The 12,197-nt window shown below is 45.4% G+C and overlaps 1 protein-coding gene across 2 annotated transcripts in view; it reads left to right on the top strand.

Moving 5' to 3' along the window:
• Nucleotides 1–1,224: 1,224 nt before the first annotated feature.
• Nucleotides 1,225–12,197, top strand: part of TBX5 (T-box transcription factor 5) — a 44,658-nt gene continuing 33,685 nt past the window's right edge. Inside the window, exons 1-5 of one of the 2 annotated variants that reach the window (XM_034791082.1) lie at nucleotides 1,225–1,590; nucleotides 3,024–3,202; nucleotides 4,986–5,080; nucleotides 7,875–7,994; nucleotides 8,643–8,790. In XM_034791082.1, the coding sequence (XP_034646973.1) occupies nucleotides 1,437–1,590; nucleotides 3,024–3,202; nucleotides 4,986–5,080; nucleotides 7,875–7,994; nucleotides 8,643–8,790 (696 nt within the window). In that variant the 5' untranslated portion in view covers nucleotides 1,225–1,436. The remainder of the gene's footprint in view (nucleotides 1,591–3,023; nucleotides 3,203–4,985; nucleotides 5,081–7,874; nucleotides 7,995–8,642; nucleotides 8,791–12,197) is intronic. The other variant, XM_034791083.1, reaches the window with a different exon arrangement.

Consider the following 12,197-nt stretch of genomic DNA (forward strand, 5'->3'; position numbering starts at 1 on the left):
GAAATTTCTCTCCGGTTGGGGAAGATGGATGGAGGAGGGAGGGAGTGGGGAAGGAGGCAGGGTGACTGGGGAGTTTGATGGTTGTCTTTGTGCCTTGTTCTCGTTTGCCTGCCAGACGAATAGGCTGGGGAGGGGGGGGGGGGCTGGCGAGAGAGAGACTCGGCGCAGGATCAGAGCTGGTTGGACAGAAGAGCTCAGCACTTGGCGAGCAAAGCCGTCACCGCCCTCCGCTCGGCAGCTAGTCCCTATGTGCAGCGCGCTCCGCTCTCCAGAGAGAGGGAACTAGCCACGATCACAAACCTGCTGGGGGAGGCTACTCCTGCTACACAGCGACCGCCCTCTCTCAACTTTGGGTTGTCGTCTTCCCCTCTCTCTCCCCCCCCCCCTCCTTAGGAGGGGGCCGGGTGGGGGAGAGTCCGGACCCGCCCGATCAGGCCGAGAGGGGAGGCTTTATCTCGGTCTCAGGATCCTTTCTGGTGCGTCTGACAACCTGGAAGTGTTTGGCGAGAAAGAGGGCCAGAGACAGTGTTGCATTGGAGAGCGTTTCCCCCCACCAGGCTGTGCTTTACAAAAATAAAATGCGGGTCTGACCATAAATACATTCAAGGACATGCAAAGCAGAAGCCTGATGCCACTCATTGCCATGGCAAGGGGGGGGAAAGTAAAGGAAATGCGTTGATTGCATTGAATTCAACACGCAAGGTAACGGATCTTCCATTGCCCTGTCTGTCCGTCACTGTCTGTGTGTGTGTGTGGGGGGGGGGGGACAGCAAGGGGAAAGTGCGGGCAGGGGGGGTCATTGTTACACAGACATTGTCTTTCCCAAGGAATGCCAAGGCCTGTGGGAGGAAATCAGCAAAGGGGTTTCCTCCCAGGTAACCTCCTGGGAGATGGGAGGGGGGGGGGGGGTTGAAGAGAAACACAAATAAACGATGGAACAAAAGGACAGGGGTTTTTTTGTTGCTAACCCACTTTGGTGCTAGCTAGCAGCGTAAGATGCATTTTTCATAGAGCGATCGAGGCCTGGTTCTGTCAAGCCCCATTTCCTCTCTGGCGCTCGTAAGGGGGGGGGGGGTGATCTCAATTTGGGCTGAGTCGCTGTGGTTATTTTTCCAGCCCCCTCCCCCTTCTGCTTAATTATGTTTAAAACTGCCGACGTGTGGAGCGAGCCGGCTCGGGAAATTCTTCTCGGCAGCTGCGGCGGCTGCAGCCCCGGCTCCGGGCTCTTTGTTTTAACGAACGTGCCTTATTTCCAACTTCGCCGGTTGCGGGGGAAGAAGCGAGACAGGCGCGCGAGAGAAGCCGATTAAAAATGGCTCGGGCAGGATGTCTAGAGCTCGCTGAGAAGCGGAGTGAACACAGCAGCCCGGCGACGGGAGCCTGAAACGGACCCTGGCTCTGGCGTGGCTGGAACAACGTAGTTGCCATTAGCGTTCATGGCTTTTGCGTGGAGCCGTGAGACATCAAATCCAGCAGCCGTGTATCATCCCCTTCTGCCCGACACACGCAATTCTCACACACCTTGGCTGCACCGAGACCTCCCCCCCTCCCACTTCGCCCTTCAGCCACTTATTACAAACCATCTGCCTTGTGCGTTATGGGAAAGGAGCATTTGAATGCGGGGGAGTGGGGGGAGAAGCGAGATCCTTTTATAAAATGATCTTTGGAGAGGGAAGTGGCATGTGTCCCCCTTCACGTTTTGTTTTAATTCGTCTTTTTCGCCCCCAAGCACCAGTGCAAACCCACCACGTCACGTCTCAATACTTAAAGGAGACTATAAGTGGGGATTCATATTTAAAGAGGGCACTTTAAAATCGGGTAGGGAAGGAAAGAGCTCCTGGAGAAGCCATTATTTTATTGCGCTTAAAACATGTCACTTTCTCCACCTGACCTGGCTTTTAAAAACGACTCTGGGACATGGTTTTAAATGGGTAAAAATATTTAAAATGGCACCAAAGCTCTGAAGCCTTTAAAAAAAAGACAGAGAGAGAGAATGAAAACAGGCAATTTAATCGCTTTTATCCCTCATTGCTGCCTAAAGGACAATTTAAAAAAATCTTTGAAATTCACTTTTTAATATTAGTATTTGATTGAAGTTTTTCTCTCAGTTTAGTTTCTCCGATTTTGCATTTCTGCTGTAATATTGTAGGTTAGATCAATTTAGCTGCACGTGTAACTGACAGATACATTTAATACATGAAATTATACAATGGCTTGATTTTATGTATTTATTCGTCACTACAGTGACCCTACTTGATATTATCTATTAAAGGCAACTTCACACGTTACTTGCACCTGAATGGAGAAGGCACTTTCCTGGGCCAATGTTGATTGCTTCACGGTTTGCATTTGCAAGGGGACTTTATTTTTTTTGCAAATGAGGTTTTATCATTTGCTTCCCGTCTCCGTGAGGGTAAAGCGCCCTTTGGAGGAATTCAGTTCTCCCAAGGAATCATCTTAAGCAATATCAGCTGTAGATGGCTCCATGAATGGGGCGCTATTATCAGAATAAAAATCAAGGGTGGTCAGTTGCTCACCAGTCAGGCTTGTACATTTTCTTTAAAAAGGTGAAATCTGGGATAAGCTATTAATTCCACTCTAGCGCTTCCCAAAAAAACCAAAATACCCGCTTTCTTATCGCGATTGGCCTTTCCAGATATATTTAGCCAACAGCTTCCTAGAAGAGCAGCTAACCTATATTGTTAATCTTTTCCTCGTGTGTGTGAGTGCGGGTGTGTGTGTGTGGGGGGGGGAGGGTTGATTAATAAAAAAATCTGTGTGTGTGTGTGTGTGTGATGTTTGATAAAAAAATTAATCTCCCCTGCGGACTGGAATAATCAAGTCGAGTCTTCTCTTTGCCCCCACCGGTTAAAGGGTCCAATATTTTCTCTCCAAGCAGCTGAAGAGGGCGTGCTGGGGGAGAAGGTGGTCTATATCTATAGCTCTCTCTCTCTACGTTTTCTTAAATGCCAGCTTTGACTTATGTCTCTCTTATCTTCCCTCTCTGCTGTGTACGCCTGCAGTGGGAGACTCCTCAGCGAAGGAAGCTTGTAACATGGCGGATGCTGAAGAAGGCTTTGGGCTCCCCAACACGCCGGCTGATTCCGAGTCTAAAGAGCTTCAATCTGAAACCAAACAAGATAGTCAGCTAGGGGCCAGCAGCAAGTCGCCTTCCTCTCCCCAGGCAGCTTTCACGCAGCAGGTAAGCGGAGGGGGAGAGACCTGACGAGAAGCAGTCGCTGCTTGCGTTGTGTTTTCCCTGTTTGGGTTGTTGTTGAATGGTTGCGGAGATGTGTCTGGGTTTCTGGGCTGTAGAGATGGGTCATTCTAGGCCCACGGGGTCAAGTAATGAGACTGAACACTAGTGTCAGACTAGAGCAGCTCTAACTGCTGTAAGAACAATTAGTTATGGTAATTACGAGCAAACTCCCATCTATATACACACACACACAAATATACAAACATTCACGGACACAGAGATACACATATCCACGATGCTCACACAAATACACGATCGCATACACAATGCACACAGCATATTTCAGAGTCTCCCTCTCCTTTCCTTAACCCTCCACCTCTCTTCCTTAAGCTGAAGGGTTTGGGGGGCACTGGGGAAGTAATGTGCCCTCCCCGTGTTGCTGGGAAGGGGCGCTCATCATTTCTTTTGAGACTCTCCAGCATGCATCCGTCGGTGGACGGATATTAGTGTGTCGCTCTGCCTTTGAACCGAACCGTTTCACGGGAGAGTAGGCCAGGACGCCGGCGGCCCAGTGAACGGATTGTTTTGCTCTTTTAAACTAGAGCCAACCTCAAGGATTCGGCTCGCGTGGACTAGAACAAACCATTGTTCGTCTAAACTCAGCCCATTCGAAGCAGGGTAGTTTTTGTTAAGGCTGAGATTAAGCGAATATTCCCCTTCCTTTAAATGAAAGCAGAGCACAACACGGCTCAGAGCGTAGCCTAGCCAAGGAAAGTCTTGAATAAGTTTTGAATGTAGCTATGTGATTTCATCTCAGGTACATCTACAAATGGAAAATGATTAGTGTGAGATGAATAATAAAGCGGGGAGGAAGAGATTCTAGCCTAAATCTATCCTTATTTAGATCTTAATTGTGATGAGGGCGCGCAAAAATCATATAGGAAGAAGTAGATTTAAAAATATATATTCATGAAATGCCATACGATTATTATTTCTTTCGACGTACTATATATCTATATCTATAGAATATAGCTATATATATCTATATCTATAGATATATATACATACACACACACACGTTAATTATGTGACGGGGGAAACCGATTTTGAGGCCTGATCCTTCTTTCCTAGTGCAGCGTTTTTTTTTTTTTTGGGGGGGGGGGTGGGGGTGAAGAACCGCAGGCTCGGGTGCTCTGTCAATAGTGTGTTGTTCTCGCACTGCCATTGCAACCTATCTAAATATATCGCGCTACATGGTCTGTGGTGGATCTAGGGCCCATTTCCACCAGCAGAGGAACTGAAGGGTGCGGGGCTCCTCTCTGGCTTTGCACACGGTATTTGATTCTCTTTCTTTCTTCGAATCGCCTCTGCCCAGGATCGTGTTCCTTCTAGTAAACGCGCACATTGTCTTGCCCGATCAGCACGTTCTGTTTTGATGCAGTTGGCCCCGTGCCTGACTCTAGCCCCATATCAAAAGGCTACAAACGTCTCCTACGAAAGCGGGTGCTGGGCAGAAATCCGTCTCCTCGCTGCAATGCTTTGCAACAGCTTCTTTGAATTTTTTTTTTTCCTGGAGATTTCCCTTCAATGAATCATTCCTTCGCGCTGGTCTGGGAGTTACAATCTTTTAATGTCCCGTCAGTTAGGACTGTATAGAAAGCAGAAGCGCTCGGTGCTGACATGCCAAAGTTCAATCCCTCTTCTGGGTCTCCTGTTTTCCCCCAGCTCTTGGAAAGCTCGCAGCTCGTCCTCTCCTGTGTCCATTCATTAACTTATTTCTTTGCAGGGCATGGAGGGGATCAAAGTGTTTTTACACGAACGAGAATTGTGGCTAAAATTTCACGAAGTGGGGACAGAAATGATTATAACAAAGGCTGGAAGGTAAGGATAATAAAAGATCGCATGCTTCTATTTTTAAAAATGAATATAGCTATAGATAGATATTGTATACACAGATGTATACTATGCACGCACAGATGTTTATGTCCAAATATATACATTCGTGTGTGTATACAGAGATTGAAAAGAAACTTTGTATGAACATCTCTCCGATGACACACAATACATACACATATTTGTCTATTTGTGTGTGCGCGCCTTATGTAGGACACGTGTCATGCGAGAGTCAAAAGTTCATTTTAAATCACTCTAAAATCTCAATAATTACGAGTTACAAAATAGAGTGAAAATAAACAGGGAGAAATAAAATAAGATTCTTGCCTAATTGAAGCCACAGACATGTTGAAGACATTTTTCGATGGGTATTTGAAGGATTCTGAGTAGATCAGCGAGAAAGGCTGGTTGGAATATTTTCAGAGGAAGGCCTCCAATACAGTGTATACTAAAAAGATTTGTTTCTTCTGGCTTCTTATTTAACCAGGACAGGGTTCTCCTTAATCCACTTCATTGGAGTATTTCCAAACTCACGCTGGTTGCAATCAATTGGCCAAAATCGTGCGTAGTTTCCTGTGATATTAAATCGTCCACCGGGTTGTTGTTTTTTTTAAATAAAAGGAGTAGTTAAATATTTGATTTCTCTGCTTCTAGACATTTATTTTGTGTTCCGCTCTAGGCAAATACCCACATGCAGAGACATCTCCCAGCCATTCTGTTAAAAAGTACATATCCTGAGCTACGATTTATGTTTCTATCTAGAATAACGTAAGTTTGCAAATCTAAGTGTACAGAGAGACCGAGAGAGAGAGAGAGAGCGATCACTTCCATGTTTGGCCTGGTAAATCTAATCACTTAAAAGAGGTTGCTGGGCGTTTTTTTTTTTTTAAGCGCATTTGGTGCAATTTACCATTTCCCTTGATATTAACGCGTTGGGGCACCGAAAGGCCCCCTTTGCTGAAGGAACACTGAAATAAAAGTTAAGAAGAAGAAGAACTGGTGATCGATTGAGAATCGGTATTGCCTAGCTCCTTGCAAATTCCCATCAATTAACTCCGGGGCAGCGAAATGTATTATTGTCCTTTTTATATTCAACTGAACAACGTTCATGCCATCATGGATAGGGGTTCGTTCGATACAGGAAAAAAGTCACCAGACAGAAAAATTGTAATAGTTCAAAATTATAGTTACACTGCAAACAATCTAGAATCAAATCTGCATTCTGTTATGTTATCTAGTGCTCGGTGTGGTCTCCCGAACTGTGCTTTAGAGAAACTAAGATCTAGCTATACCAAGTTTTGCAGTGGATAACAAATAGATCCGTCTAACGGCTCGGCTTCCCTTTGAACATATCTATTGTTGAAAAGTTGGTATCGTTTTAAAAGGAGAATATTCCACAACGAAAGGGACAGGATATAAACAAAGGGCTGGAGCTCTCTAGAAGCATTAGGGAGTACGGTTTGCATAGAACAGAGTTGACTAAATTAATTGTCCTACTGAGAAAAGGGAAAGGAGCAAATAGACTATAGACTCCAATGCTGTGAAATGACCAGCACACTGTCTTGTTTCAAAATGCCAGGAATAAGTTGCCTTGCAAAGGATCAGAGTATACAGAGCAGTGAAGAGAAAAATAAAACACCTTGCATAAAATTCCAGGACAGGCGTGGAGAAAAGTCTCATATGGGTAGCAATGAAAAACATTTACAACATAGAGCTTCTATAGAAGTAATTGCATAGAACACCCCAGCATAAACCAAATAGTTTTAGCTATTTATGTAACACTTTATTTTTATTATTGTATAAATTGTATGTTTCTGTCATAGTTTTTAGTTATATATTTAGGGATATAGCTATCTTTCATTGTTCAGGTCTTTTTTTCCTTTTCCTGCAAAATATTAAATATTAGTTTGTGCTATTTTTGATTAGTAACTTTGCTCTGTATAGCTTTCTTTTTCCTGTTTTCAAATCACTCAATCTGAACTAATAAATAGGCTGGATTTCATATTGCAAAGATGTGAAAGCAAATATAATTTCAGAAATAAGTAAGTTTAAGGTTTTCTTTAAATTGAAGAATAGAGTTTCATATGCTTATTTCTGAACCCTGGGGAAGCTCAAACCAAAATAATATTGCTTGTAGGCAGTTGCTTGTAGTAAAGGAAAAATTTTCTAAAAGTCACATTTTCAAGGGTGTTTGCATGTTTCAAAATATTTGTCCAGTGTGTTTATGTATATATGTGAACACATCCTATGTAAGTGTGTATATAACATTTCATACATGTGAACACAAATATGATATGTACGAGCATGTGTTTTATTAAAAGGCCAATATTTTAGAAAAAAAATCCACCAAATAATGGCTCATACTTACATAAATGTAATTTATTCTTTGTAGGGGTATAAATATAACTCTCTCTGAAAGATTATATACTCTTGTATTGTAAAAGAATGAAGAACTGAACTACTGGATTGATCAGACAAAAAGAAGAGTTTTTTAAAAAAAAAAACTAGTAACTTTAGTTAATTAACTATTTTGCCTGAGATAGGAACTATAACGGCGGAGCAATACCCACAGAAAGAAAAAAGTCCCGGTTGGACCATAAAGGGAAAGTTATGGGTGTGTGTGTGTGTGTGTGTGTGTGTGTGTGTGTGTGTGTGTGTAATGGTTTCTCGTTTAATATGGTTGAATTACCCTAGCGTATAATTCCCCCACAATTGCCTGAGTTTGCGCTCTTCTTGTCATGTTCTCGTCTCTATATTTATGTTTATTTGTTTATTTTTTTAGGCGTATGTTCCCCAGTTACAAAGTGAAGGTCACTGGACTCAATCCAAAAACTAAGTACATACTGCTCATGGATATTGTGCCAGCGGATGATCACAGATACAAATTTGCAGATAATAAATGGTATGCACGCATGGGGAGACGGGAGAGGTGCAGAGATAGGAGGAAATCTTTGGGTCTGGCTTGCACAGTTAGCAAAACCGAGTTCAAATGGGTTGAAAAATACCTTTTAGCTGTCAGCGGGTGCTATTAATAAGCTACAAAGGAAGAAAACTTGGGGGGGGGGTTGCAGACTATCCCGAGATAACTCCAGTTTGCCAAACTCTTTAAGGGGGGGGCACAACATTTTAATTAGCGAATAACTTTAGTCCTGTTGGACCCTATTGGTTATCGTGGGGCCAACAACTTAATTGCGTTTGAGAGAGAAAATCGCCATGAAGGTAAATGTTAAGAATTGCCACGTTTGGTATTTAGGAAGAGGGGACGAAGAGGTTAAACGGGAAGGGGGGGGGGGAGAATCCAACGGAAAATGTGTCAAAAATCCCAATTCATTTCCAGAGCAGTGTGTGTTCGTGTCTCCTTCCCCTGCCACACTATCTGATGCGACCTAGTCCTCTGAGATAGACCAAAGGCGGTAGCTAGACAGACAGACAGACACTTCCCCTCCGTTGGAAGCCCGATCCTCCCTGCGCGCCCCGTGGTTGTGAACATGGTGTGTAGGCCTGACGCGGGTCCCGAGGGCTAAGCTGGCTTTGTGTCCCTTTGGTTTAGGTCAGTGACAGGGAAGGCAGAGCCGGCCATGCCAGGCAGGCTCTACGTCCACCCAGACTCACCCGCTACTGGGGCGCATTGGATGAGGCAGTTAGTTTCTTTTCAAAAACTCAAGCTCACCAACAACCACCTTGACCCGTTCGGACATGTAAGTACCTTCGCGAGGAGGCGCCCTCCTCTCTCCGTTACCGAGTCCCCGCTCCGGAGGGCCAAAGGGAGCCCAACCCCTAGGGCAATCCGCCGAAACCTGCTTTCCACCCTGAACTCCGCTGGTTTCAGATTGAAGGAGGCTGGGCAAAGCCGGGTGCCAAATCGTTGCAACAAAAGTCTGCCAGCTCCGGGCTCAGACACGTGCTGCGCGCGCTGGGGTTGGCTTCTTGTCCAGCGCAGGGTCCGGGAGCTAATATTCAGGCTGGGTTTATTTTTGGGGGGGGGAGGGGGGCAATCGTTTGCTATTTTTGTGGCATCTCTGCTTGTCCGATGAAAGTCAAGGGGGGACGGGGAGAAGCTGGAGCGGGATCGAGGTTTAATACGAATAACGTTGGTATTGTTTTCACTCGCTGGCTTTTGGTGCATGCTGGTGGTTGACAACGTCCTAGGACCGTTGTCAACAGTTGGCTATAATTGAGCTGTTCTTCTGTACGTTGCCTTTTCAGACATTCCTGTAAGACACATGGTGGGGGTAAGGAGGGGGGGTGATGCTTGGTGAAATATAAAACATGAGCCCTCTCTCTGTGCAACGTGGTAAATTGCTGGATCTGAGCGGAGGTTGTCCCAGTAACTTGGCAGCTGTAGTGGGACACTACAACGCGCAGACTGCAGGTCTGTTTAGAGAAACAGTGGAGTGTCATTCGTAGGAAAGGGAAAACCGTAAGAAATCCTATAGGGGCCAGATGCAAAGCTTCCGAGGCCGTAATGGAAGGGAATAATGCAACGGGAGAAAGATAGGCAATGGAACTAATTAGCCTTTAACATAAACAGCATGGTACTTTTTGTATCCATGTATGAAGCAAAAAAATTCATGTTCACATACACACTCCCCCCCCCACACACACACACACCCTACAGCAGAGCAGGTGACTGGAGTAGATAACCTGTAGAGGTCCTCTTTTTATTATTCTCTCTCTCTCACCAGAAATATAGTACAAGAACCGCTCTGTGGCCCTATTTTCATTTGCATTAGCCTCTGTCTGCATTCTGCACTGCGTTGCCTATATTGTTCGTTGTTGAACATTTGCAAGGAGTGTCGGCCCAGGGAAGTGGAGGTCATTCCCAGCATTATAGAGTTGGGAATGTCAGTGGGAGAGTGGATAAATCTGAATTCATGTTCATTCGCAACGTTCGTGAAATTTGGGTATTTAGCTGTATGGAGTGGGAGTTGCTTATGCAGGTTTGCACCTTGACAGTATTCTTAAAAACAGGCTGGCCAGGCCAAGCTGCAGTGAGTAACTATTTAGCTACCTGGTTTTAACCTCATGTGGCGCCTTAGCGCTTTAAAATCTGCTTGCTGCCGCCGTGAATTGGGTTAAAGGTAAAAATCAGGCATAATTATTCAAGGCAATACGACGGTATGTGTTTTGTGGTCTCCCATTCAAAATGGAGCGAGGCTCAAAAAGAAATCCTGCTAGCGCTTCATCCACAAACAATTTCTGCAAGCCCTACAGGCGTAGGGTCAGGCACGAAAAGGCGCGTGTGAATTGCCAAGCCAGGAACAATCATTTTTCAAAGGTCTTCTTTTGAACAAAAATATTTATAATTAGACAAGAGCGGATGAATCAAGATTCCCAGTGTCCAGTTTCCAAGAGTGCATTTTCCAGTCTCATTTCAACACTTTGATTCTCTTAAAAACGACAAATCTTGTGCCATGAAATCCATAGACACGTGGCCTCCACTGATGGAATGAATCCTCCATGTGGCCTGCTAATGCAAATGGCTCGCACAATGAAGTGTGGGGGGGTGGGAGGAGGAGAAGAGACACTTACTGAGGAAACTGTGGGATGGATGTGAGAGCCCAACCTAATCTAACCCCCTTCCAACTCTTACTCGTCCTGTGGTTTATCTATCCCTCCCCCAGATCCCCAAAATAGGGCATAGGCTCTCCTTGTGGTTCTTCATTCAGCATGGGTGGAGAAGCGTCCCTTCCAGGAATTGAGATTCCTGCCCAAACTCCAGGAGAGGGGGAATCGTGCCTGTGTTTGGAGGTTTAGACTCCACCAGCAACTTCCCCTTCTAAACTCTCCCACCCCAAGGACCCAGGCTTCAAAGAAAGTTTTTGGGAAGGAAGGGGGCGGCGGGTGGCTGATAGGAGATGCCCTTGGAAGGAAGAGGCCAGCAGCCATTTTACTCCCTGCTGTGAGCAGGCGGCGATATGAAAAAAGTCTCTTTAAACAAACCTAAGGCCGTGCTAAACAATAGGGACTTCAGAGGAGAAGCGGCACCAGTGGTCCCTCAATTAGATTCGCTGTAATGAAATTAAAAATCATTAGATCGTTGACCGTTGATGTCCACGACTTACCGGGATGTCAAAGCAATTTGGCTAAAGCCCCAGGATGAGAGGGCCTGGCAGGCAAAGATGACTTGCAGGGGTCGGGGCTGGCGGGACAGACTGCGTCTGTCTGTCGCCGAGTTTTGCAGCAGTCATTATCATTACAGACTACAACCCAAGGGAGGGTGGGGGGGGGGGGAAGAGAGAGAGAGAATCTTTTCTTCCAGGATTAATCCCAGTTGAATGCCAAGCTTTCGAAAGAGACAGTATCTGGTTTTATGGTGGGCACCAACGCTGGCATCCAGAGAAGTCTATGCAGAGACGGGTGGCTGGGTTAGAAAAATCATTCCGGTCTCTGGCTGGGCTGAGCCATGGAGGACCATGATTAGCTCTCGGAGAAAGAAATCAGGGTGAACCTGCAATGGGGGCCAGCCCAGCCCAGCCCCGCCATGTATCCGAATGAGGAGCCATGTTTCCTTATGTTGACATTTGGTAACATCTGGGCCAACTCTTGATTTTATCGCTAGACACAGTTGGGAAAATGGCGACCCCCCGGGATTGTTCTTGGGAAAAGTTCGTGGATCTTTCGGGGGAAAAAAAAAATCCTCCAAGTATTTTTGAAAATGTTCTTTTTATAAAGTGCTGTGGCCATTTTAGCAATTCAAACCATTTCCGCCAGCTTTTTTAGCGGTTAAAAAGTGGACAAGTTTAAAAAGGGGGCAACAGTCGAGTCAAAGAAACAGAGACATTTCAGGGGAGAGGCAAGTGCTACGTTCAGGTTGTTGGCTTAAAAATAATCACACACACACACACACACACACACACACACACACACACACCCCAGTTGTGAGGGCAGCTGTCCCCTTGCACAGTCATTTCGAGCAGTGCTAAATAATCCCCTCCAGGGTCATCACTGAGACAGCTTCATCCTTGAACAAGGCACTTAAGGGACATCCAGTGTAGTTATCACGCCACCTGGGTCTTCATTTCAGGCCTTTCCCACAATCCGAGCAATGACTAAACGTACGAGCCCCAGGAATTCTATCATGTAATGTCTGATGGGTCGGATT

The sequence above is a fragment of the Trachemys scripta genome, chromosome 15 (genome assembly GCF_013100865.1).
Source record: "Trachemys scripta elegans isolate TJP31775 chromosome 15, CAS_Tse_1.0, whole genome shotgun sequence".
In the NCBI taxonomy this organism is placed as follows: Eukaryota; Metazoa; Chordata; order Testudines; family Emydidae; genus Trachemys; species Trachemys scripta.